Here is a 26497-nt window from a genome sequence, read left to right on the forward strand (position 1 = left end):
AAAGTCTCCGCTTTAAGAAAGTCTTATTGTGCAAAGACTTGGACTCATATAGCTTTGTTAGAGTCTCTCATATCTCCTTAGTTGTTTTCTTCTCCGCCACACTTGATAATACTTCATCGGCTAATGCTAAATGTATGTTAGCAATAGCATTGCCATCCATCTCATTCCATTTTGCATTATCAGTGATCTCTGCGAGCCGATCCCCAATTGCTGCCAAGCAATTGTCTTTCCTTAAGATTGCCTTGATTCTCATTTTCCAGAGTGAGAAATTGCTCCCATTGAACCTTTCAATCTCGTACTTTGCTACCATTTTATTCACTGTGATCTATTCAGCTATCACCGTTTCACAGATCTGTAACGTATATAGAAACAGTATCGTGTGAATAATACTTCACTAAGTAAGTTCCCAGGAAAGATTGGAGGGGTCACAAACGGTCCCGCTTAAAACCCAATCTTCTTAGACAGAACTTCCTAGACTGTATTTAATCACCGTACTGACTTTCTATATACGCCAACAGTAACGTATGTGAACAGTAACGTATGGATGAATAGTGCCGTATAGGTGAATAGTGTTGTAGACGTGAATAGTAACCGTATACACGAATAACTTTTGTGTATTAACAACACCAACCAGGAAGCTCTGATACCACTGTTATGATACTGGCATGCAAACCCGACAAGATAAAAGGTAAGGGACAAGATAAAATGAGAAATTAGACACACAAGAATTTACGTGGTTCACCCAATTTGGCTACGTCCACGGACAAGTAGATTTTACTAAGTAATATGGGAATTACAATCTCTCTCTACTAATAGGAGAACAACTGAAATCTCTCTATTATTAGGAGAAAATATCTCACTTACTATCTCACAAATACCTCACAACTTTGTGGGATTACTCTCCTTCACTCTCTCTTCTTGCTCTCTTGTTTCTCTCTTTTGGTGTGATTTTTATGGCAAGGATGCACTGCCTATTTATAGGCAAGCATCCTTGCCTTTGTCTTGCAAAAGACAAAGCAAGGCAAGTGACACATGTTTGGAGCCTACAATTTGTGACTAAGGAAGGATGGCTTCACCACCATTGTTGACTCCCACCATTGTTGACTTAGGTGTCTGGACTTAGCTGACTTCACAATAGCGAGAACAGAAAAGTCCAAGTCAATGTGGAAAATTATTGGTAAGAGCTGACAGCTACAATATGACAAGAGATCTAGAGCATTATCACATAGTTGATGAATTCACAAGGGATTAATTTCTTGTTTTTTTTTCCCTTCCCCTCGTTCTCTGATTCATGCTCAGTCACAGCTCTTTCACCCTTAATCCCACGAATTAGAGAGGATGTGTGTTAAGACAAAGCCACGTTTTTTGCTCTTTGTGCTGTTGTTGCTATTCGTTTCCCATAGGACTTGCTTCTCCATTGTAGATGATACCCTTTTGGTTGGCGAATCTCTCTCTGCACGCGAGACCCTAATATCTCAAAACGGCACTTTTGAACTCGGTTTCTTCCAGCCAGGCACTTCTGAACTCGGTTTCTTCCAGCCAGGCACTTCTGTAAACATTTACCTGGGAATATGGTATAAGAACTTTGTAAATAAGATGATTGTTTGGGTAGCAAACAGGGAGAGCCCTTCAAACGACCCAGCTTCATCGAAACTTGAATTGTCAGCTGATGGCAATCTTGTCTTGCTGACGAATTTCACCAAAACAATTTGGTCAACAGCTCTTGCATCTTCAATGTCGAATACTAGTACAGCAGAAGCAGTACTTCTTGATGATGGAAACTTTGTCGTAAGAGATGGCTCAAATCCATCTACCATATATTGGCAGAGTTTCGATTATCCAACTGACACATGGCTACCTGGTGGTAAGCTTGGAATCAACAAGCACACTGGGCAAGTGCGGCGGCTTATTTCCTGGAAAAACTCAGAAGATCCTGCACCAGGTATGTTCTCGATGGGGATCGACCCAACTGGAAGTGGTCAGTTTTTCATAGAGTGGAACAGGTCACACTGGTATTGGAGCAGTGGTCATTGGGATGGAGAAATATTTGCCTTGGTGCCTGAGATGAGAAGAAACTATATTTTCAATTTTAGTTATGTATCAAATGAAAATGAAAGCTATCTCACCTATTATTTGTACAATACCTCACTTCTTTCCAGATTCGTGATTGCTGTGTCAGGACAGATTCAACAACTCTCATGGATAGACAGTTCTTGGGGTTGGTTTCTTTTTTGGTCTCAACCAAAAGTCCAAGCTGGTGTTTATGGTTTATGTGGGGCTTTTGGAGTCTTTCATGAAAATTCATCAAGCTCTTGTGAATGCCTGAAAGGTTTTAAACCATTAGTACAAAATGATTGGTCAAGTGGTTGTATTAGGAAATCTCCTTTGCAGTGTCAAAATAAGAGAAGTGTGGGAAAGGAAGATGGATTCCTAAAGATTTCGAATCTGACATTACCTGCAAATTCAAAAACACATCAGAAAGTGAGTGCTGAAAGATGTAGATTGGATTGCATGGAAATTTGTTCTTGCGTGGCTTATGCCTATAACAATAACAGTGGGTGTTCTTTGTGGGAAGGAGATCTTATAAACTTACAACAAAATTCAGGGGTTGCTGTTGGCCGGGCTGGAGCAGAAATTTACATCAGACTTGCTGCTTCTGAGCTTGAACTACAGATTGGTAATGGCAGTACCGGAACAGGTATGGCTTTGTACATATAGACAGTATGATCCAATAAATGACGAGAAACCATTTTTGACAAAATCACGGTCTTGTATTTTCAGATAAAAACGCAGACGCAGTGTTCCCTGTCGAAAAAAGTGAGATACATAACCTATCTTTCCATTTTTTCTACAATAAAAAAATTTCTTAATCCATTGTACAGGTGTTGGTTTATGATTTGGTAACATTTGATCTATATTTACAAGTAGGTAATATCAAAAGGACAATACGGACAACCTTGGCTGTGGCTATTCCAACTACTCTGATTACCTTCGGCCTCTTCATGTACTTCAGATGTCTGCGCAAAGGAAAGCTCATACACAGAGGTACATCCTGGTTCTTTCTTTAATTTCTGTTGTCTGCTGGTAGACTTAATTTTATTAAATCTTGAAGTTACTGGTTATCGTATCGATATGGTAACTTTTAAAAATTTAATTTGCAGAAAAGAACATGCTTTTGACACTTTACTTTTTGAAGAAAAATTACTTTTTAAAAGATTACTCACCTACAATCACTTAAAATCCTAATTCATCAATAAAAATTATTTGGTATGAAACTAGTTTAGTAAAAAAAAAATATTATCACTTTTTTAATATCTTATCTAAAATAGATTTTATTATTGATTTTATCTTAAATTGCTAAGAATTTGTTATATTATATTACCGATGGTCTACTTGTAATATTCCTGATTCTGGCATCAACAAATATTTAACTACGGATATTTTCAATTCTGGTATTGGTAAATATTACGTAGCCAAAAATCATATAGTATTCTAGACTCTGACATCAATGAATAAACCAGTAAAATATGAATTGAAAACAAAAAATATTTTTTTTTTGTTATTATTTTTGTAAAAAAAAAAGATATGTATTTAATACCAGATTCGTATTTTACAGTAAAAATCCATAAATCAAATATATAATGAAATTGTCAGGAAAAAATCCTCGAGGACCTACAAATAAATTCAAAATGATACACAAATGTTTTAAAAAAAATTTTGATATTAAAACAAATTAATAAAATAAAAAAAATTAGTATAAGAAAGTGTTTTAAAAAATATATCCTTGACTCAAAATAAATTGGACCGGATGAGCTGAAGCCTAGACCTAGCCAGGCTTTAGATTTTCTTTGGGCTAGATCCAGCTCAACCTGTATGGATAGGGGTCTGCTGGCCTAGCCTGATCACCGGTACAAGTCCAGCCCAGCTGGTCACGGAAACAAACCAATGACCCGGCTGGTCACTGTACATGCATGAGTGAATTATTCACGCATGCTTTGCACAGTGACAGGGTAATTATTTCTAAAAGGAGGGAAACAAAAGGAGCTTAACTGGAGGTGGTGTTTTGTCGCTGGAGTTCTGGAAGAAGATCAGTGCTCGTCTTTCTGCTATTGGCCTCCCCTCTCCTCTGTTTCTTAGCCTTCTCTTCCTGTGCCTCACTCTTTTTTTGTTTCCTTCCTTTTCTGCTTCTTCCCTGCTCTCTGTGTTTCTTGTCTGTCTCCTGTTCTTCGTCTCGTCTCTGTGTTGACTTTGTCTCCTGTGTTTGCTTGTTCTTCTGGTTTCCTCTCTGTTTTCTTTTGTGTTTTGCGTCCCTGTTTCGGTGTTGGTTCGCTCTCTCTCTCTCTCCTGTGCTTCTCTGGTTTTTCTCTCTGCTCGTTTTTTTCTTGTTCGTGTCTTTTTCCCTCCCTCCTCGTCCGCCCTTTCTCCGGCTTTTATAAAGCCAGAGAATGCCATGCGTTGTTTCCTTTGTAACGGCAGGCATCGTGGGGCAGCTGGCAGGCCTCCGTTGATTTGCTGCCGTTTCTCCTTCCAGTTGTTCCGGATGGGAATGGCCATTTTCATTTTGGTCACTCAATTTATGAAACGTTGTAACCAAGTCCCTAGGTAAATTGTAATTGGAACCCTATATTTTAGAGAATTTCACAGAAAAGTCCTTGATTTCTGACTTTTTCAATTCAGTTTTAATTGACTCTTCAACGTTTAATGTTTTCAAAATTACACCTGCAAAAATTAATTAAGCTCCCTACAGTACCCCTTTCTATTCTCTTTAGGTTTTGAACTTTCATTTCTTGTAATTTTGATCTAAATCAGCCTCAAATTTTAGTATTTATTAAATTAAACCTCTGATTTAATTAAACTAATTTCAAGTTAAATTAAGTCCCCAAACTTATTAATTATTTAATTAAGCTTTTGATTTGATTAATGAAGTAATTCAAAGTTTAATTATGTTCTTAAACTTCTAATTTATATTGTCTTTACCTAAATTTCGATTTATTCTTCATTCATTTTATTTTTTTTATTTCATTTATTTTTTCATTTTCTTCATTTCATTTATTTTTTTATTTTTTTATCATCATTTATTTTAAAAATAAAATAAAATAAAATAAAAGAATAAAAAATTAGGTTATGACACTGGAAATGAAAAGTAAGAAAAAGCCCTCCTATGTAATTATGTGTTGGGTATGAAGATGATAAGGTTAATTGTGTTGGGTATTGAAGACTGCCTAAAATATTTAACTGAAATCTGATTTTCGTGTGTTTGTCTCCTGTAAACCACCACATCATTACTTACCGAGCTCCGTAAAACTTCTCATATAAAATGTTCAAAACGTAAAAGGTTGTCTATGGGTAAAATATCTAACACCAAACAAACACCAAAGTTTCTTTTTTCATGACAAAAATTGACAATTGGAATCCCTTTTAATGTCGGAAATTGTGGTTATTATAACCTGAAGTTGTTACATTTTTGGTTGATATATAATCAGAATTGCTGGATATTTTAACAAAGTGATTGTGCTCAGTAATTTTTATTTGTTTTCTTGAACAGGGAAGGAATATACAGGTCACGATTTATTGCTCTTTGATTTCGATACCGATCCTAGCTCAACAAACAAAGAATCTAGCTCTGTTGACAATCGGAAGAATAGATGGAGTAAGAACATGGAATTGCCATTGTTCAGTTATGAGAGCGTATCAGTTGCAACTGGACAATTCTCAGACAAGCTTGGAAAGGGAGGATTTGGACCTGTTTATAAGGTAAGTTACGTTCAAATGATTATTCTAACCTTTTCAGAAAAAAATTAAAATAGTTTGAATGAACTTTGAGATTGACTTTTGGTTCATTTAACAGGGCAAATTACCTACGGGACTGGAAATAGCAGTGAAGAGGCTCTCAGAAAGATCTGGGCAGGGGCTTGAGGAGTTCAGAAATGAGACAATTCTAATCGCCAAACTCCAGCACCGGAATCTTGTCAGGCTATTAGGTTCCTGTATTGAACGGGATGAGAAAATGCTAATCTATGAGTACATGCCAAATAAAAGCTTGGATTTCTTTCTCTTTGGTCAGCATTTTCTTGCATTAACTTTCACTAACTTTCCAAATGCTTCAAGAAATTTATATCAGATTTGTGTATAAACTATAAACAGATGCAAACAGAGGACAAATCTTAGATTGGGGTACACGGATTCGGATAATCGAAGGAATTGCTCAAGGCCTTCTGTATCTACATAGATACTCGCGGTTACGAATCATTCACAGGGATTTAAAACCTAGCAACATTCTATTAGACAGTGAGATGAATCCAAAAATATCTGATTTCGGGATGGCTCGAATTTTCGGAGGCAACGAAACTCAAGAACACACCAACAGGATCGTTGGAACATAGTAAGTTTCTTAAAATCTGTTTTCCAGGACATGCTACTCTTAACATGATCTGCGCTGACCTTTTCAAATGTTAGTGGCTATATGTCCCCTGAATATGCTATGGAGGGTCTCTTCTCAATAAAATCAGATGTGTTTAGCTTCGGGGTGCTGGTACTTGAGATTGTGAGCGGCAAGAAGAACACTAGTTTCTACCACAGCGACACCCTCCATCTTCTTGGACATGTGGGGAGCTTTCATATACTCTCATTTCTTTTTCTTCCAGCTTGATTTGTATTTGACTACTTTCCTAGTCTCCACACTAATGATGCAGCATTTGCGTTGTTATACCATAGGCATGGAAGTTATGGAATTCTAATAAAGCTTTGGACTTGATGGATCCAATCCTGGGAGATCCTCCTTCAACTGCTACGCTGTTGAGATACATAAACATAGGGCTTCTTTGTGTCCAGGAAAGTCCTGCTGATCGGCCTACAATGTCTGATGTTATATCCATGATCGTAAACGAACACGTAGCTCTCCCAGAACCTAAGCAACCTGCTTTTGTTGCAGGTAGAAACATGGCAGAACAAAGACCATTGATGAGCTCTTCTGGGGTACCTTCCGTGAATAATATGACAATAACGGCGATAGATGGGAGATAGTTTTTTCATCAAGAGGTCTAAAGGACATGAAGCTACTTCATCAGAGGAAGCTATGAGTATGGAACGTAGACCAAGCTTATTTGTATAAGTTCTCCGATTTGAATCGTACAATTGTTTGTTTCAGTTTTTCCTATTATTTTCGTTGTATTGAAACACGAACAACATCAAATCAAGTATTCATAGAACACATTTAATTCAAATCTTAAATATATTAAAAACTCATCTTCCTTTCAGTACAACTTAATCATATAATACCACATAATTAGCCCGTCAGATGTTGATAACTCGACTGCTGCCTGTGCACCAAACAAACTCTTCAAGACACCAATTGCTTATATCTATCAGAATTCAGACTAGATGTTGTTTCCAAGGCTAGAAAAGCTCACCTGCAATGGAAACTGCTTGAAATCCCTGTAACCAAACTGGCATAAGAGATTAAAGCAGCAACAAGAATATTAGCATGGGAAGAAAAGAAAGCGATCGTCGCCTTCTACCTGCAACTAAATGCTAGTACATGTTTTTGTTTCAAAGAAAAGGCAATGTGGTCACATTATAAAGCTGTCCCCTTAGCTGAAGGCTTGAAGCGGTTGAGTAGGCTAAATAGGCCCAACAGGCCAACACTGACACAGCCAGTCCAATACCTTAAGTATATTAAAAACTTAATATACCAGATCTTAAGTATATTAAAAACTCATCTTCCTTTCAGTACAAATTCATCATATAATACCACATAATTAGCCCGTCAGATGTTGATAACTCGACTGCTGCCTGTGCACCAAACAAACTCGACCAATTGCTTATATCTATCAGAATTCAGACTAGATGTTGTTGCCAAGGTTAGAAAAACTCACCTGCAATGGAAACTGCTGGAAATCCCTGTAACCAAACAGGCATAAGAGATGAAAGCAGTAACAAGAATAGCATGGGAAGAAAAGAAAGCGATCGTCCCCTTCTACCTGCAACTAAATGCTAGTACTTGTTTTTATTTCTAAGAAAAGGCATTGTGGTCAGATTATGAAGCTGTCCCTTTAGCTGATGGCTTGAAGCAGTTGAGTAGGCTAAATAGGCCCAGCAGGCCAACACTGACACGGCCAGTCCAATACCTTCCTTCCTTCCTTCCAAGCAGCTCGTCACCCTGATTGCATAGAGGGCCTGAATAACAGGTTTTGCTGAAGGGGTGCTGTCATGTTGAAGATTGCCTGGTGTGGTTACATTTATTAAGGAACAAAATTAAGGAGTTGCCACTAGATATTTGACAGTACTAAGTCTGCTTGCTTGTTTTTGTCTTTCCTTATACAAGATTCTCTGTTTGGAAGTAGGATTTTCCTGTTAAGTTGTTCTTCGATAAATGAAAGAAAAATCCTGTGTCTCTGATGGGGTTTTTATAGAATTGAAAAGACCATTGCGATTTCTTATTTGTTAATCTTAGATGGTTTTTGGATGCTTTATTAGATGTTTGATAATGCAAGAGCTAGATGATTTTCATGTACTTGTTTCCCAGTCTACCATTAAACTTAATTTGTTTATTGAAAATAATTTTCACCTTATAAAGTTGTATAAAATATTTTAGGGGCACTAATCTACTTACAATATCGATCATGCAATAATTTTAACCACCACTATGTTGCAGCTAGGACCTCCGCTGAAACTGCTACCACAATGGCTGCTACCATCCTTGTTGCTACTGCTCCATCATCATATTGTTATCACCACTATCACCTTATCACTCCTCCACTACCACCACCACCCCCCCTCCATTCCCACCCCAACCTTTATCACCACTACAACTATTGCATCACCATAAAATATCGTCATCATTCTAATAACTTTGTATTTTTTATATTATTACTTGCCATAAAATTTTATCCATATAAAGTTATAAGAGCGTGATTGTGTTCAAAAAAGTGATTGTGTTCAGTCATCTTTAATTTTTTTTCTTAAACAGGGAAGGAACATGCAAGTCACAATTTATTGCTCTTTGATTTCGATACCGATCCTAGCTCAACAAGCAATGAATCTAGCTCTGTTGACAATGGGAAGAAAAGATGGAATAAAAGTATGGAATTGCCATTATTCAGTTATGAGAGCGTATTAGTTGCAACTGGACAGTTCTCAGATAAGCTTCGAGAGGGAGGATTCGGACCTGTTTATAAGGTAAGTTTACGTTCAAATGAGAAACCCTGATTATCCTAAGAAAAATGTTAAAATAGTTTGAATAAACTCTCAGAAGGACTTTGGTTCATTTAATAGGGCAACATTCTATTCCAAAAATATCCGATTTCGGGATGGCTCGAATTTTCAGAGGCAATGAAACTCAAGCAAACACCAACAGGGTCGTTGGAACATAGTAAGTTTCTTAAATTCTGTTTTCCAGGACATGCTACTCTTAACATGATCTGCGCTGACCTTTCCAAATGTTAGTGGCTATATGTCCCCTGAATATGCTATGGAGGGTCTCTTCTCAATAAAATCTGATGTGTTTAGCTTCGGGTTGCTGGTACTTGAGATTGTGAGCGGCAAGAAGAATACTAGTTTCTACCACAGCGACACCCTCCATCTTCTTGGACATGTGGAGAGCTTTCATATACTCCTTTTTTCTTTTTCTTCCTGCTTGAATTTTATTTGATTACTTTCCCACTAGTCTCCACACTAACGATGCAACTTTGCGTTGTTATACCATTGGCATGGAAGTTATGGAAATATTCTAATAAAGCTTTGGACTGGATGGATCCAAGCCTGGGAGATCCTCCTTCAACTTCTATGCTGTTGAGATACATAAACATAGGACTCCTTTGTGTCCAAGAAATTCCTGCTGATCGGCCTACAATGTCTGATGTCATCTCCATGATTGTAAAGGACCGCGTATCTCTCCCGGAACCCTAGCAACCTGCTTTTGTTGCAGGCAGAGACATGGCAGAACCAAGCTCTTTAATTGATGAGCTCAGCTGGGGCATCTTCCGTTACTAATGTGACAATAACAGCGATAGATGCCAGATGATTGTTTCTTTTAATACCAAGATATCATTGGATTTATGTAGGAACTAGGGAGGGTCATGGGGAAAAAGGTTTAATACTTAGGTAGTCTTAGATGCACTTAATTACTATGTAATTACAGTGGATTGGTATAAACAGCAGTTGGCGTAGCAGTTGAATTCCAGAGGCTAGATTTTTATTAAAAGCTGTAAAGGAGAGAGCATGCTATGGCAAGTTTATCTTGCTATTTAATATTTTTTATTAGCAACATGTAATTACTTTAATCAATAGAAGTGTTTACTTTAATCATCAAGATTAATATCAGATGACCCGTCAAATCAAACCTGGCCTGGATTGGTTTGATTTTTTGAATTGAGTTGGGGATTAAACTGTTAAATCCAGTAATTAATCTAATTAAATCCGGGTGAAATATAATAATATCAGGTTCATTGATTTTTTTTTATTTTTTATATAAAATTAATTGTTTTGAATAAAAATTAAAACAACAATATGATATTTTATTGAATAAAAATCGAAACCTAAACCGAGTTAAGTTATCGATCACAAATTTATTAAGTCTACTCGTTTAACTATAGTTTCAAGAAAAGATATTTTCATCATTTCTTGACTAACAATTATATTCATGACCATTTCTAAATAAATTGTCTCGGAAAACTGGTAGCCGTAAACCTGGTTCTCCAATGGGATTTTAATCCTGTCATTTTTCTGTGCTTATCCAATCCCTTGATGCGTTGCAGATATTTATCTACGAAGTGACAAGGCTGCAAACATGATCCTTGACAGCAGCAGCTAGCACATAGGATAAAGATAGTGACAACTGAAAAGACTTTATACCTGTTAATCAAAACAACTGGTTAACAAAATCCAAGGTTTCGATGAATCTCTTTTGACTCACCTGACAATCAAACCAACCAGTTCTCTTTCTTTTTCAGATTCCAAGGACCAATCAAGTATTCTGACAATTAATATATTTCTGGATGATGTACTTTCTGTGCCTGTAGTTTTATAGGGCAGTGCTCAAAACTAAGTTCTTGTTCTGTCTGCATCTGTGCTGGTATAATTCTCACTGTTGAAGAGTCGGAAGTGAATGCTAGTGAGCCATCTGGAAATGGGGATGTTGAGTGAAGGTCTTACGCAGGTTTTGATACCTGTTGCTGCTTTGATTGGGATTATTTTTGCTTTGCTTCAGTGGTATTTGGTGTCTAAGGTGAAGGTTTCTGGCGATTCTAGTAACGGTTTAAGTGATAAGTTGATTGAAGATGAAGAAGATGGTGTTGATAATCGTGAGGCTTCTATCAAGTGTGCTGAAATCCAGAATGCTATTTCTGTCGGTAATCTCTCTCTCTCTCTCTGAAAATGCCTTGATGCAAGGCCAAATAAAGAAAGATTATCATTGTGGTATATTATCTTGGTTTTCTTTTCTTTTTCCTGAGTTAAAATATACATGTTTTCTTGTCTGTTATGCCTTTTGGTTTTGATTTTTCTGATGCTTCCTCGTGTATCTTTTATTTGTGTGTGATTCTGTTTTGTCTGTTCTGTTGAGTTGTTTATTATGGCCAGACCACTTGTTGTTCAATGGTCAGTTAGCAAATTCTATGCCACACTACAGGCCAATAACATTGATGATCATCTGGTGAAGATAGCAGATCTGATTTAGGATGATGAGTTCCAGTATCTTAGGCTAAAGATATCACAAACTAGTATTTTGTGATTGACAACTTGAAGTTCCTATTGTTGCCTCTCTGGATTGCCTGTGTGATCTTTATTTTCTTGCATGTATCCCCACTTCCCTTCCCTTCAACCTATCTGAAGGAAATCTTCAAAATTATTGACTTTGAGTGCTGACACTTGAATTGGAAAGAGTATTTCCCAATCATCGGAATGCAGGTAGTGTTTATATTTCAAGTGCATAGGTTTGACCCATATTTTGATGGATTTTGGTGCTTCTGGTTAAGTGCATAAACGAGTATAAGATGCTGCCTCTGATGTTCTTGCATTGATGATGAAACTTTTTGGAGAATTGTGATCTTTATTTGACCTGATCTGTTTCCAGGGGCAACGTCATTCCTGTTTACTCAGTACAAGTACCTCAGTGTCTTCATGTGTGTTTTTGCTGCCATTATTTTCCTCTTCCTTGGTTCAGTTAAGGGATTCAGCACCAAAAGCGAACCTTGCACATACAACAAAGGGAGTCTTTGTAAACCAGCTCTTGCCAATGCTGCCTTTAGCACAGTTGCTTTCTTGCTTGGTGCTCTTACTTCTGTCCTCTCAGGATTCCTAGGCATGAAGATTGCAACCTATGCCAATGCCAGGACAACTCTAGAAGCAAGGAAGGGTGTAGGAAAGGCCTTTGTCACAGCTTTTCGTTCGGGGGCGGTGATGGGTTTCCTTCTTGCTGCGAATGGTCTTTTGGTGCTCTATATCTCCATCCTCTTATTCAAACTCTACTATGGAGATGACTGGGAAGGACTTTATGAGTCCATTACTGGTTATGGCCTTGGAGGTTCATCAATGGCACTGTTTGGAAGAGTTGGAGGAGGAATATATACAAAAGCAGCTGATGTTGGTGCTGACCTTGTTGGAAAAGTTGAACTAAACATCCCTGAAGATGATCCAAGAAATCCAGCTGTAATCTCCGTGAACCCCTTTAACACTCTCTTTAACTAATTACATGATCAAAGTTTTATCCTTCGTGCTATTTACTTCGATTGGTTGCAATGGATTTATGGTTTCTATGCAGGTTATTGCCGATAATGTGGGTGACAATGTAGGAGACATTGCAGGGATGGGGTCTGACCTGTTTGGATCTTATGCTGAATCATCCTGTGCAGCACTTTTTGTTGCATCTATATCATCCTTTGGTATTAACCATGACCACACAGCCATGTCTTTTCCACTGATTATAAGCTCAGTTGGGATTGTAGTTTGCCTGATAACTACACTTTTTGCAACCGATCTCTTCAAGATCAAGGATGTAAGTGAAATCGAGCCATCACTGAAGAGGCAACTCGTTGTCTCGACAATTCTCATGACTGTTGGGATTGCCATGGTCAGCTTCTTTGCTTTGCCATCAGAATTCACTATCTTCAATTTCGGAACTGAGAAGGTTGTCAAGAACTGGTATGCTACCCACCAAAAAAGTCTATTTCCTTTGCCCATGGAACATTTTGTAGCATTCCATTTTCTTGATTGAATTACATATTACTGCAGGCACCTTTTCTTTTGTGTTGCCATTGGCTTGTGGGCTGGACTTGTGATTGGATATACAACAGAGTATTACACTAGCAATGCTTACAGGTTAGTTATGTTCTCAAAGAATCTCTCTGTATAACAAGTTGCCCTTCTCTTATTGATAGGGCATCACCAAAGTGGGAAAGCCATGCAATGGTTGAGAGTCTGTGACCCAGGGATTTCCTTATAAATTCTGATGTTAAAAAAAAAACATACTATTTATCAATTGTTTCAAGATTTTCCAGGATGCCCTTGCCATAAATGTTTTGGATTGATTTATATGTTGAATTCTGCAGTCCAGTGCAGGATGTAGCAGATTCTTGCAGGACAGGTGCTGCGACGAATGTCATTTTTGGGTTGGCTTTGGGCTACAAATCTGTCATCATTCCAATATTTTCCATTGCCATTGCTATTTTTGTCAGCTTTAGCCTGGCTGCCATGTATGGAATTGCTGTGGCTGCGTTGGGGATGCTCAGTACTATTGCTACCGGTCTTGCTATCGATGCTTATGGGCCCATAAGTGATAATGCTGGTGGCATTGCAGAAATGGCTGGTATGAGTCATAAGATACGTGAAAGAACAGATGCTCTAGATGCTGCTGGCAACACCACTGCTGCAATTGGCAAGGTAGGGCTACTAACCAATCCTTTAATTGCCTAAATTCCAATGACACTTTGATTTGTTGCCCATGTTTTAACCTGTGGGCTCGTGGCGTTTCCATAAGGACTCCTGCCACCTCTTAATGGTCTCGAGTCAGACAAACAAAAATTCTGACAAACTGCCTGTCCCAGGGTTTTGCCATTGGATCAGCTGCTCTCGTTTCCCTTGCTTTGTTTGGTGCCTTTGTCAGCAGGGCTGGGATCAATACTGTCGATGTCTTGACCCCTAAGGTCTTCATTGGGCTGATTGTTGGGGCAATGCTCCCATACTGGTTCTCCGCCATGACAATGAAGAGTGTAGGAAGTGCAGCACTCAAAATGGTCGAAGAGGTTCGTCGACAATTCAAAACTATTCCAGGACTTATGGAAGGTAGAGCCAAACCAGACTACGCAAACTGTGTCAAAATTTCAACTGATGCCTCCCTCAGGGAGATGATCCCACCTGGTGCCTTAGTCATGCTTACACCACTTATCACCGGAACCTTATTCGGAGTCGAAACTCTTGCTGGTGTTCTTGCTGGTTCACTTGTTTCTGGTGTTCAGGTGTGTCTTACTGCTTATTCCTCCTGACAGAGCAATGTTGCTACAATAGAATCATAAGAAAAAACTTTGCCCGTGTTCTAAGCTAAGCAGAGTTTTTGTCTTTCATGCTTACCAGGTTGCCATTTCAGCTTCGAATACTGGAGGGGCATGGGATAATGCCAAGAAATACATAGAGGTAAGAACCTTCATTCTTGTAGCTGATATCAGTTTTCAAAACAGTTTAGCTATGCCGTTCTTGATTCTGGATTGCAATGTGGTTTAGGCTGGTGTATCAGAGCATGCGAAATCGTTAGGTCCAAAGGGTTCAGATGCACACAAAGCTGCTGTCATTGGTGACACAATTGGAGATCCCCTCAAGGACACTTCAGGTCCATCACTTAACATCCTGATAAAGCTTATGGCAGTTGAGTCACTGGTGTTTGCTCCATTCTTCGCGGCTCATGGAGGTTTGCTGTTCAAATATCTCTAAAATGAGTTCTCATTGTAATGGTTTCCGAAATGTGAAGGAGTCGGAAACAGACATGTTGAGTTTTTTCTTAACTATGATCAAGCAAGTTTCTTGTGAACATTAACTTCTTGCTTTATGTTGGTGATCCTTGCTAAGCTACTCCATAAATATAGTGTTTTCGCCCTCTGAAAAGTGTGGCTGTTAGTTAATTTTCACTCTTACAGCTCGTTTGTGCATCGCATTAAAAGCTTTAATTTTATGCTTTTAGTGTGGCGCATCGTTCTAATAAACATGATTTTAGTATTATTTTTTTTCAAGAATTTGTCAAAAAAAAACATTTATTTTATATTACTTTAACTAAACATGTTAATGTCCTTTGGACATTAATAATCAAAACATTATATAATTTTAATAAATTTTATATGGTTTGGTCTAGAAAAAAAAACAATTTTATTGATAAACATGTGAAACTTCAGCAGCAAATTTTTGTAATGAGAATTGCTGACTCTTTGCCCACGATGCAATGAGCATTGAGTGGCTTCCAATTCAAGCATGGCAGCAAATAAAGTAACAGACTAACAATTACGAGGGATATTAAATTCAATTTATCATGTTTTAGGTTTGCTTCTTAAAAATTATCGGTTTGAATTTTATAAATTTTAGGATCATCAGATATTTATATGATTATTAATTTCGGGGTTTGTAGAGTTAGTCGAGGTACTATAAGCGGTTCTGAATATTTATTTTAATAAAAAAATAAAAATAAATAATATACAACGAACCCTCCTCCAACTTTTACAAATTTGCATAGATTTCATGGCCTGCCAAAGTTATCTTTTGCCTGTTTTATGTGCTTTCATGGCCTGCCATTGCCTTTTTGGGTGCCTTTTATGGCAATGAAAAAAATGTGTCATAACTTTCACAAATTACATGTGAAAAAATTGGATTTGGCAGTTGGTACATCATCTTTGGTTTGTCTTGTATTTTTTAAACTCAACCTTATTTATAATTTAATCTGTTTATTTATTTATGTTTATTTATTTATTAAATGAGTAATTTAAAAATTAATGAGTTGACTCAGCTCAATCTTTTTTATTTTTTTTCAAGATTATGCTGTTTCGAAAAAAAAAAATAAAGTTTCATTCAAATTTTAACAAAGTTACTTAAAAACTTGCTAAATAACCTGAATATAGAATTAATTAATAAATTTATTTATAGATATTTATAAGCGGATTTATATTGTTATATCAATGTCTACATTAAAATCTTGCTTTTATATTGTTGATGTGGATTTAAAAATATGTTTTTAAAATTGTTTGGAATTTTTTTTAAAACAATTGATTACACATAAGCTGACCAAAAATTGTTTTTAAGCTCTTGGAAACTAAATCTCTAATTGATGCTACGAGAACCACTCTCTTGCTGCCACTTGGATTATCTTTGAAATGATCCTTGTTTGAATTTCAAGACAACCTTGAATTTCACGAAACATAAACGTTTTATTTAGATTCAACATGATCCTATTTCAATTCTTGACATTTTCATAGGTGAAGTTTCAAGATTACGAGATGCTTAAATTCCTTAATAAAAAAAAACTAACATTCTGTACACTCTTTTTTATTCATTTTTAAAATTAAAAAGATTTTTTTCAAGTTTAAATTAAAAATAAAATCTGAAGAATGAATTTTTTTATATATGTGAGAAAATTAGGGGAAAATTATACTTTTGAAGTTTTTTTTGTGATTTTATTATTAAAAATATATGATAATTCTTTGTGAATATTTTAATTTAGTTTTGGTATATTATCTTAAGAAATTTAATTTAATTTTAGTATATAAAATTGACTCGAAAACTAATCACAACTTAATCAACTTTCCTAAATATCCAAATGGATGGTTTATATGGCAACCTCACTAAATCATATTAAGCATAATCTAATAATTAATCACACCTTAATCCAAACCACAAAACCCCTCCCACTCGGCCCCACTTAAACTCAATTCACCAATCCCAACCTGCCACGTACTCACCTCTAACAACTAACCAAAAACTCACACCACCTTTGCTGTAACCTACCAATCCCTCACCCCCACATCACCCCAATGACACTCCAAATCCTACATGTCACTCTCCTATTCGTCCACGTAACTGCCTCACTCCACGCATGACATTTACGAAAACACCACCATAAATAAACGGTCAGAAATCATACTCTCACTGTAACAGTCGAAATGGGAAACCCTAAAACTCTCTCTCTCTCTCTGATTCTCTTTTCTCTCTTCGCGATCACATCTGCTAAAGTCTTCTTCGAAGAACGCTTCGAAGGTATAATTATACGTATCAGTATCTGTCACCGTATCTAATACAGTTATCTCTTCTAGATCGTTGATTTTGCCTCGCATTTGGATACGATCGGTGTTTGATTACTGTATTTCCCTATGCATTTGCATTTACGTATGCATGAACGCATGCGGATCTTGTTTGGTCTCGATTTGATTAGTGAAGGATTGATGGTTTTTTATTAATGTGTGAATCTGGTGGTTTTGGAGTGGCAATGGTTAATTAAAGTGTAATCGAGGTTAGAAATGGAATAATTTTGTGTAGATCTGCTAGGTTGTTGTGGTTTTGTTTAGCAGTTGATTCTGATTATGATGATGATGTGGCTTAATTAGAGCTAGAAATTTGAAAAAAAATAATGAAGAAGGGAAAGATTCTGTTGTGGTTTTCGGACTTGTTTTGGATGTCTCTTGGCGTATGTATTGACATTGATTGTTTTCGGCATCGGGAGGTTTAAGGGAATATGGAATGGTGAAGTTTAACTTTTAAATTGTTAGGATAATCGGTGAATTGTAATCAGCTTGTGTTTGTTGTGTATGTTTCTGATTTTGTGTTGGCATTGTGTGATTAGAGTGATTTTTATGATTGCTAATGTGGTTTTTGTGATTTTGTGTGTGGAACTGAAGATGGATGGGAGAATAGATGGGTTGTATCTGATTGGAAGAAAGATGAGAACACCGCCGGGGTCTGGAACCATACTTCTGGAAAATGGAACGGAGACGCTAATGACAAAGGTATTTTTTTTTAGTTCTGTTGAATTTTGGTGTTTCAAAGTATGTAGTGTTTGGCTGATTTTTTTAATATTGACATGTTGATGCAGGTATCCAAACAAGTGAAGACTACAGGTTCTATGCTATTTCAGCTGAGTTCCCTGAATTCAGCAACAAGGATCAGACACTTGTTTTCCAATTCTCCGTCAAGCATGAGCAAAAGCTTGATTGTGGTGGTGGCTACCTGAAGTTGCTCAGTGGTGAAGTTGACCAGAAGAAATTTGGTGGTGATACCCCGTACAGGTTAGCTCGATTTCCAATTGTAATCCAACAGGCTTCTTTTTGTTGTTGTTGTTGTTGTTGCTGTTGTTGTGTATGTCTAAATTGACTGATTTGGCATTTTACGGTTTGCTGCAGTATCATGTTTGGACCAGATATCTGTGGACACAGCACCAAGAAAGTTCATGCCATTCTTAACTACAATGAAACAAACCAGTTGATCAAGAAGGAAGTTCCCTGTGAGACTGACCAACTCTCTCATGTCTACACATTTATCATCCGTCCCGATGCTACATACAGTATCCTTATTGACAATGTAGAGAAGCAAACTGGCAGTTTGTACACTGACTGGGATCTTCTCCCGCCGAAGCAAATCAAGGATCCTGAGGCCAAGAAAGTAATTATTTAGCACACTATTTTTATTTTTTTTTTAGTTGGCTTTTTGGTTTTGATGACTATATAACATCTTCACTGGATGGCAGCCTGAAGACTGGGATGACAAGGAGTATATTCCTGATCCTGAAGACAAGAAGCCAGAGGTAGCGAATCATTATTTTGCTTTGCTCATAACTTATGTTAAGCTGCAGTTAGTGTTTGGAAAATGTATATTTGATTTGGTCATTTGTGGTTTATGTTTGATTATTTATTTTCTTCATTTATTTTTGCAGGGTTATGATGACATTCCCAAAGAACTTCCAGATCCTGATGCCAAAAAGGTAGTTATTGAAGTTCCTGCAATTCCAATCAATGTGCTTTGGATCCTTGATTTCTGAGAAAAAAAGTTTCTAATCTAAGTGGTTTGATGTTATAGCCTGAGGACTGGGATGATGAGGAAGATGGTGAGTGGACTGCCCCAACCATTCCCAATCCTGAGTACAATGGCCCGTGGAAGCCAAAGGTTTGTGTCTTTGTTTTAAATTGAAAGCTTTTGATGTCAATTTTCGGGGACCATGTATTTATAACTCTGCTCTTGTTCCAGAAAATTAAGAACCCCAACTACCAGGGCAAGTGGAAGGCACCAAAGATTGACAACCCAGGTTTGTTTTGGCTCTTGTTGGATGTCATTTAAATGCTCCTCAAGTTCCAGCTATATTATATTGATTAAATGTGAATGTTTCACAGATTTCAAGGATGATCCAGAACTTTATGTTTACCCAAACTTGAGATATGTTGGCATTGAATTGTGGCAGGTAACTTTCTCACCATTTGTATTGTCAAGTTCTAATTGTTCTCAAGTTACTGATGACATTGTTTTATATCAGGTGAAATCTGGAACCTTGTTTGATAATGTCTTGGTCAGTGATGACCCTGAGTATGCAAAGCAGCTGGCTGAAGAAACATGGGGAAAGCAGAAAGATGTATGTGGTTTTTTCCCATTTACATTAAACCATCCAAAGTTGTGCCTTCTCTCTTGACGTAGATTGAGATTATTGAACTTTGCAGGCTGAGAAGGCAGCATTTGAAGAGGCAGAGAAGAAGAAAGCGGATGAGGAGGTACTTTCTTGGTCTTGTGTTGCATAAGAAATTATGGAAATTTTGTAATTTAGGGGAGGATGTATGTTGCTTTTCTGCTCAGATTCAGGCCTTTCTTCTTCAATGAAATTATTCTAGATGGGTTGGATGAAGGGCTCTGAGATGTTTTGTTCCGTCTGTTTTATCATGCATTATGTATGTTAAAACTCTTAAATTACTGTTTTCTGTGGTTTTTAGACTTCTTGTTAAGCGGGGCATTCAGAAGAGTACTCTTTTGCATTAGAAAGCTGCATCTTGCTTTCGTTCTTTCTGACATTTCATGACTCTTTCCTGACTTTTTGTGTTTTGATCACTGCAGGAAACCAATGAAGATGCCGCAGGTTCTGATGTAAGCATACAAACTGCTTGCTAACTCATGTTATTACTCTGTTTTTCTAGCACTAAGTCAACATCCCTCTATTTTCAGGCCGAGGATGAGGATGAGACTGATGATGTGGAAGGAGAAGATTCCGATGCCGAAACTAAAGAAGACAAGGACGGCGAGGACGAAGAAGAAGTACATGTAGGTTTTCTTTCCTCTGACATTGTACCGAATCAACGCCACTTATTTGTCACTATACTGATCAGTTTTGCATTTTTCACTTTCGCAGGATGAGCTGTGATGAGGAAGCACTCTTGCCAGCAACTTGGCATGGAGAGATCCATCTTGGCTCCAAGTGCTAGTAATTTTTTTTCTCCTCATAATTCGTAGTTGTAGGATTCCATCTAGGAACGGGTCGAGAAATGCATGCATGCAAAACTTGCGTGGCTGATCGTTTTTAGCCTTGAGAAAGAATGAGAGTTGTGTTTTAATAATCACATTCATAAAGTAGTTTGAACGTTCCACAAATGCTCAGCTGAGAAGCTCTTTACCTTTCTCTCTCTGTTTGTTCACTTACCCTTCTTTTTTCATAAATCTTCCCTGAGGTCTGTACCAATATTATTACTGGATTAGGTCTAGAATTAGCATCTGCACATTGCTAATGGTTATTATGGCCCACTGGATGTGCAAAATCCCTTACATTTTTCAACCAGGCCCATCTAGATACAACAGGAGAAGAGATGAAGAGAGAAAAGTCGAAAGAAAAATAGAAGGAATAAAATAAAATCCATGAATACTGGCTGATAGGTGATATATAGAGTATCATTTACTCCTACAATCTGGCTTGGGCTTCTTCACTATCAGAACTGGACACTTCACATTCTGTACACAATGGTTGCTCACACTTCCAAGAAATGCCCTAAGGTAAAACCCAAGTTAAGAATTTATTCTCAGAAATTAAAAAAAAAAAAAGAAGAAAAAAGAGAGAATTAAATGGGACCAACCTCTTGATCAAGCCATGGCCATGGCTGCCCATAACCACCACATCAACATGCAACTTCTCAGCCACCGCGCAAATCACATCCCTCGGATCACCATGCTCTATTCTCGTCTCCACCTTAACCTGGTCCCACCAAATGTCATCATATTTAACGAGCTAACTTGAGATTTTTTTTTATAAAAACATGCTGATGATACTCACATCTTGAACTTGCTCTTTACACTTTCTTTTAGCCTTCTCTGTAACAAAACCAGCCGCGTCATTGTTATACTTCAGCATCATAGCCAGGAAATCAGAAGAAAACACGTATCCTGAAAATCAAACATGAAAACACGAGTTTCTTAGAGTCGAGACTGAAGAAATAAGATGTATCAATGCTGTGAATTCTCTCTTAGAATGTTACCTGTGTTATCAAAAGTCGGGTAGACAGCCCTGGGGGGGATAGCATAGAGGAGGATTAGTGTATCCTTAGAATTGCTACAGAACAAAACATTCTCGAGACACCATGAAAGAGCATGCATGCTCTCCTCACTCTCATCAACAGCCACCAAGATCTTGCGGTCTTTCGGTGCTCCCATTTCATCGGCCATTGATAGGCAAAAAAGGGTCAAGCTAAGGGTAGGAAAAGATTGTTTGTGAAGGCCAAGGTTTGATGCTTGTTTGTGTTAGAAGAAAGGAAGGGTGTGTGTGTGTGTGTTTATAAGAAGATGGTGAACTGTAGGATGGGTTTGACAAAAACTGTTGGCGGTTTTTTGTGCTCTGGGTTTTTGAAGACAGTGGATCGTTATGTGGGCTTTGGATACGGTAGAATATTATACTGTGCAAGTTCAAAGGTTTATAATTTTTTTTATGCAAACCTGAAAAGGTTTCCAGCTTTAATAATCCATTCTTAGAGTCAATTAATTACCAATCTGATCCAATTTAAATCTTATGAAGAGAAGTCGAAATTTATCATAAACATCATGCGGGTAAATTAAAATTAACAAGAGAGAGAGAGATGAGCATGGCAACGTCTTTTGCTTTTAAAAAAGTGATTTATCGATTTTTTAGATAAAATTATAAATTAAATGGGATAAAAATTTATTCGATAAAACTTAATTAATTTGATATTCAAACCGTCAACCGTTGAATCGAGAATTCAGTTATACCATCTATTGATTTCGATTCTAATACCTTTTGCTACAATTGCGTTTTCAGAAGAGGTTTGATTAAAATATACATGGTCTAAAGGAGCTACAAGCCTTCCAATTAAGTTCTTTTTCGAAGATGATCAACATTGGAGGCTTATATGATTATTAATTTTAGAGCTTGAGGGATTAGTCAAGGTACGCGCAAGCTGACCCAGACACCTATATTAAACTAAAAAAAAATTTCTTTTCCAGATAAGGCTGATTAGAATATAAAAGGCATTTTTCACAAGATGGGTTTGGACCAGAGACCTCGCTGGAATATCTCAGCAGCGTCGGCTCCACTTGCAGGCCTAGCTTGCTTCCGGTGGCTGGATGCAGTATGAACTCGTAGACAAGTGTAGTTAACATGTCACCTATTTCATTCATTGTATTCTTTGAAGGAAAGGCAATTAGGGGGAGAGGGCGTGCCTTGTTAATTAGATTTGGCTTCTGTCATAATTATCTACTAATGACTATCCCTTAACGCGTTAATATCTATCTAATTCCAAGCAAAAAAAACAACATGGGTCATGGGAATCTGTCCTTTGCTCGTAAAGGAAATTAAGAACATATATACACAGAGCCAAGCCATCAAAGTCAAGCAAGTTGAGTGACACAGAGACCAGGTCATTTCATAGCCTTATTGTCACGCACTATGGACCTCTTGAGGGAAGAATTTGAATGATGGTAGCTGCGCAGAGGACTAGAAGAGCATTTATTCGTTGGATTGCACCCGGCAGCTAGCCCTATGTGCACGCAGCATTGCCCAGATCTTTCCCTCTCCCACTCCTATATAAACTTCTCTTCACTGTTTTCCCTTCCCACTTAGCTTCACAAATCACAAACCTCTCTGCATTTTGATTTCTCTCTCAAATTCTCTTCCTTTCAAGCTTCAAAATGAGGGGATCTCTCCTTCTTAATTTCTGCTCGGTCTGTGTCGCAGCCGTTGTGCCTCTCCTCTTTGGCTATGAACTCAATATCTGAAGGAGTGTCGTGGAGGTAAGATACTGCGTATGTTTTTGAGATTTATTTAGGGCTTTTTAGTGGTAGCAGTATATATGAGTATCTTTAGCGAATTTCATAGATAAATTTATTTGTTTATTTTAGTTTTATTGCACTCTTTAATTTGTTTTTATGCGGTTAAAATTAAAGGAAAAAAGGAAGGGAGGGACGGAAATTGGGGCGGGGGCGGGCGGGGGGGATTGAAGACAAAAAAAAAAAAAACAAGTTGTTTCGCCGTTCATATATATATATATATATATATATATATATATATATATATATATATATATATATATATATATATATAAACTTACAATTATTAATATTAACAAAACAGCTAAAACAGCTAAAACATAGAGGTTTATATATATATATATATATATATATATATATATATATATATATATATATATATATATATATATAACATTATTTGATATATTTTTTTAAAAAATGGTTGGAATTCCTATACTTAAAGCTATAAAGGAGGGGATCTCTCCTTTTTTTTCTCATGCTCTTTGATTTAGATGAGCATCAAACATAGCAGTCAAATTGAAATTTTAAGCAGTATAAAGATAAACTGAAAGACGTTAAACAATAGGTTTCAGAGTGGAAACTCTTTACAACTTCTAGGACCAAAACGTAGTTTACACAATTATCTTCTAAACACAAAGTCATAGCTTGTCTCTATATAAATCCACTTTATCTTCAGATTTCAACGGACTTTCTCTGGTTTCTCTCTAAGTGTTCGAAACCAAGATCTTGTGAAATAGAAGGAAAATATGTGGAGACTTGAGGCTTAAAGATTGAAACTTTTATTGATTATGCTAAGTATTTGGTTACTGAGAAACGAAGAATGAACTGGGTTTTTGTTGACTTTTGATTCTCTGAAGGGAAATTGAAGAAATCAATTAACTAGTAATTCACCGTACATGTTTCCTCACCCCTTCACCTTATTTTGTTTTTGGCTACTTTCATGTAGGCTGTGTCTTCCTCGCAAGTAGAGATGAATGCAATCTGATTTCTCCTTTGCAATACGAACGGTTGAGTTTCTGTTTGTGCTAGCCTGCGAATAATGGAAAATTCCTTGAAGAAAGATTTACCTTGGTTACTGATATTATTTTGAACCGTCATGTCAATTATTGGTTATATATCGACTGAAAATGAAAGCTATTTCACTATTCTGTGCACACAATGCTTGAAACATTAATCATGGTTTTTGAAAGTATTGGAGCATTGTACACAGAATAGGTGAAATAACTTTCATTTTCATTCGATACGCAACTAAAATTGTAAATATAGTTCAGTCTCATCTTGGAAGCCAAGCTAATGGAGACTGCTGCAATTCCTATGTGACCTGTTCCACTCTATGAAAAACGGACTGCTTCCATTTGGGTCTTTCCCAATTGACAACATACCTGGTGCAGGAACTTCTGAGTTTTTCCAGGAAATAAGCCGCTTCACTTGCCCAGTGTACTTGTTAATTCCATGCTTTCCACCAGGTAGCATGTATCAGTTGGATTGTCAAAACTCTGCCAATAAATGGCAGATGGATTTGAGCCATCTCTTACGACAATGTATCTGCTGTACTAGTATTCGGCATTGAAGATGCAAGAGAGCTGTTGACCAAACTGTCTCAGCTGTTAAAGATTTATATACACGCATTTCCACTTTAAAAAAATAGGTAAGTGACATGTTTAATTTTAATTGATTAGTTGAATGTCATTATGATAAAACTAATTGAATATCAAGCTGCTACAGTGCATAAAGCAATCCTGTGCTTTTTTTATGCCAGCTTGGCTGTAAATGAATAGGAAATTACTTTTTGAAGTGCATAGATTTGTACTATGAATGCGTTTTTCTTCCTGTTTATGGATGCACAGATACAAGGGGCTTGTTATGTAGGATTGTGTGGAGAAAGAAGTCCAGTCCATTTGTTGAAAATCAGATAGAAGGAAGGTATGGTGTTATACTGGAAGAGAATTAAGCATTTATATCAATTAAAAGCAATCACAAGAGGCCTTCAATTGAATTGCAGAGATTGCCTTCTTTTTCTGTTACGCATACAACACATCAAGTTCGCTTGCATTGCCAGTATCTTGGAATTCCTACAAGAGAGGATGTGAAACATGAGGGTGTATGCTAGTGGGAGGGAAGACCATACGACAGCCATGAGCTTCAAGCAGAGAGCTTATCTCTTGATCATCCTGCTACTGGTCAGCCGCTAATGGTTCGAGCACCTCTGCCTCTGTGGGTCACATAGATGGCCTAGCCATTGTAAACTTGCTTTCACAGTGTTGTATGCCATCTTCACACTTTAGCTCCAACATCTTGTTCTGCCTTCATAGGGCGGCATAGTTAACATCCGGAGCTCTCATTGTAGAATTAGCAAGCATATCAGGACCTTCTGGCCTGCAGTATTAACTCTGTTACATGTAACTGAATTGTGTTTGGTTGTAATAAAGTGTAGGAACTAGGGAGGGTCACAAGAAATCAAAGGTTTTGAACATTTGTTTGAACCCGCTTGTGGTTTCTTAATGAAGTATTAGTCTTAAATGCACTTGATTACTATGTAATTGTAGTGGAATGGTATAATTAGTAGTAGGTTTGGTAGCAGTTGAATTCCAGAGTGTAGATTATGATTCAAAGCTGTGAATGAGAGAGCATGCCGTGGCAAGTTTATCTTGATAAGTAATTTTTTTTTTTTATTCTAGCAACAAGGTGATGACCTCGTGTTTACTTTAATCGCCAAGATTAAAAAGATAAAAAGCTTAAAGCTTTGAGGTGGTCGGCTGAGTTGGATTTGCCATGATTTCAACCATAACTATTAAGCTCATGAGGTTTCATTTTGAATTGTCTTGAACATTGATGCGGTTAAACTCTTGTGTGAATTAACTTAAATATTAGTAATAATTTGGTTGATCTGGTTGAATCTGAGGATGATATAGTCAGACCTTCTCATGATCCTAATTAAAATTTAATGCACTTTCTAATTTTTTTTAAAAAAATCTTGATTAGTGTGTTTGCTTTAGAGGTGGAGGTGAGGTTTGGGTGTAGGACCTATTAAAAAAAACTACAAAAAACAAGAAAAATTAGCTTTTATGGTTGAGTTTTATGCATAATTGGATTGTACCCAACTACAACCTCAATCATAAAAGTTAAAACAAACACTTTTATCCGTCTTATTCTAAATCAAATCTTGAATTAAATCATTGAATTTAATAATTTTAATTACAATTGCTTTTATAGCACAAATGAGATACAGTTT

The 26497-nt window shown here is 37.0% G+C and overlaps 5 protein-coding genes and 1 long non-coding RNA gene across 8 annotated transcripts; 5 read left to right on the forward strand and 1 right to left on the reverse strand.

The window, feature by feature from the left end:
* Positions 1-1338: 1338 nt before the first annotated feature.
* LOC18098595 (G-type lectin S-receptor-like serine/threonine-protein kinase B120) lies at positions 1339-7223 on the forward strand. The gene is made up of 8 exons (XM_024601942.2): positions 1339-2698; positions 2782-2817; positions 2926-3045; positions 5546-5754; positions 5849-6059; positions 6145-6382; positions 6457-6604; positions 6715-7223. Exons 1-8 carry the CDS (start codon positions 1339-1341, stop codon positions 7021-7023), a joined length of 2631 nt encoding a protein of 876 aa, XP_024457710.1. The 3' UTR covers positions 7024-7223.
* Positions 7224-8132: 909 nt separating this feature from the next.
* LOC127905382 (receptor-like serine/threonine-protein kinase SD1-8) lies at positions 8133-9585 on the forward strand. The gene is made up of 3 exons (XM_052453347.1): positions 8133-9177; positions 9274-9370; positions 9445-9585. The coding sequence occupies exons 1-3, from the start codon at positions 9082-9084 to the stop codon at positions 9489-9491; spliced, it is 240 nt and encodes a 79-aa protein (XP_052309307.1). The 5' UTR covers positions 8133-9081; the 3' UTR covers positions 9492-9585.
* Positions 9586-10719: 1134 nt separating this feature from the next.
* LOC18098598 (pyrophosphate-energized vacuolar membrane proton pump 1) lies at positions 10720-15107 on the forward strand. Its single transcript, XM_006382343.3, has 8 exons — positions 10720-11348; positions 12071-12645; positions 12758-13137; positions 13228-13314; positions 13545-13875; positions 14040-14450; positions 14566-14625; positions 14713-15107. Exons 1-8 carry the CDS (start codon positions 11105-11107, stop codon positions 14917-14919), a joined length of 2295 nt encoding a protein of 764 aa, XP_006382405.2. The 5' UTR covers positions 10720-11104; the 3' UTR covers positions 14920-15107.
* A 1948-nt stretch (positions 15108-17055) lies between these two features.
* On the forward strand, positions 17056-20614 carry LOC112327650 (calreticulin). Of its 2 annotated transcripts, none has more exons than XM_024602269.2 (14): positions 17056-17223; positions 17862-17969; positions 18056-18248; positions 18363-18621; positions 18707-18763; positions 18893-18940; positions 19036-19122; positions 19204-19261; positions 19347-19414; positions 19487-19582; positions 19668-19718; positions 20056-20085; positions 20164-20259; positions 20348-20614. In XM_024602269.2, exons 1-14 carry the CDS (start codon positions 17130-17132, stop codon positions 20357-20359), a joined length of 1257 nt encoding a protein of 418 aa, XP_024458037.2. In that variant the 5' UTR covers positions 17056-17129; the 3' UTR covers positions 20360-20614. The 2 variants fall into 2 exon arrangements, with proteins under 2 accessions (XP_024458037.2, XP_052309025.1); XM_052453065.1 differs by having other exon boundaries at positions 20170-20259.
* LOC18098600 (universal stress protein A-like protein) lies at positions 20421-21754 on the reverse strand. Its single transcript, XM_006382345.3, has 4 exons — positions 21462-21754; positions 21260-21369; positions 21063-21181; positions 20421-20977 (listed from the first exon to the last, which is right to left on the reverse strand). The coding sequence occupies exons 1-4, from the start codon at positions 21646-21648 to the stop codon at positions 20881-20883; spliced, it is 513 nt and encodes a 170-aa protein (XP_006382407.3). The 5' UTR covers positions 21649-21754; the 3' UTR covers positions 20421-20880.
* A 451-nt stretch (positions 21755-22205) lies between these two features.
* LOC112327541 (uncharacterized) lies at positions 22206-25920 on the forward strand. Of its 2 annotated transcripts, none has more exons than XR_008059133.1 (2): positions 22206-23226; positions 23942-25920. It is a non-coding gene; the product is annotated as an uncharacterized LOC112327541 (long non-coding RNA). The 2 variants fall into 2 exon arrangements; XR_008059132.1 differs by having other exon boundaries at positions 24212-25920.
* Positions 25921-26497: the final 577 nt, after the last annotated feature.

This window comes from Populus trichocarpa, chromosome 5 (genome assembly GCF_000002775.5).
Source record: "Populus trichocarpa isolate Nisqually-1 chromosome 5, P.trichocarpa_v4.1, whole genome shotgun sequence".
NCBI classification, from domain to species: domain Eukaryota; kingdom Viridiplantae; phylum Streptophyta; class Magnoliopsida; order Malpighiales; family Salicaceae; genus Populus; species Populus trichocarpa.